At 41.7% G+C, this 441-nt stretch overlaps 1 protein-coding gene across 1 annotated transcript in view; it reads left to right on the plus strand.

The window, feature by feature from the left end:
- Positions 1-440, plus strand: part of LOC112488404 (hemicentin-2-like) — a gene marked incomplete at its 3' end in the record, with an annotated part of 12367 nt that extends 11927 nt beyond the window's left edge. Inside the window, exon 11 of the mRNA XM_025064511.1 lies at positions 385-440. Coding sequence (XP_024920279.1) covers positions 385-440 — 56 coding nt within the window. The remainder of the gene's footprint in view (positions 1-384) is intronic.
- Between the last annotated feature and the right edge of the window lies 1 nt (position 441).

A 441-nucleotide genomic window follows, 5' to 3' on the forward strand; every position in this document is an offset into this window, starting at 1 on the left:
TTTTTTTTTTTTGCTTTTTTCTGTTTGTATTCTTTTCTTTAGCGGGCACCACGCTTATATTTATATACAATTTAATGCTTGGACGTGGGCTGCTCCGAGTGCTGGGCCACCTAGCATTGGCGTATGCCAAAGAAAAAATTAGCTAGAAGGCTTGCTCGTATCTCCGAATACTTGTAAGTTGGGACGCTCGTATCTCAAGGTATTACTGTACTTTATTGAGTGCCCGTGTGAGCGTGGCATAAGTCTCATACCTGTCTTTGTTTCTGATTTTTGAATTAGCTCCAAATTAGGTAAAATTGATAGAATTATCTCAGCATCAGTTTTTCTGCATCATTTTGTGTGATCTGTACATGAGTCATCAATCCTTACCTGCTTTCGTTCCAGAGGACTACCTGCCCCTCATTGCTGGATTTGTGGCGGGCACGGGCATCGTTATCTCCA

This window comes from Cynoglossus semilaevis, chromosome 17, assembly GCF_000523025.1.
Source record: "Cynoglossus semilaevis isolate Cse_v1.0 chromosome 17, Cse_v1.0, whole genome shotgun sequence".
Taxonomy (NCBI): domain Eukaryota; kingdom Metazoa; phylum Chordata; class Actinopteri; order Pleuronectiformes; family Cynoglossidae; genus Cynoglossus; species Cynoglossus semilaevis.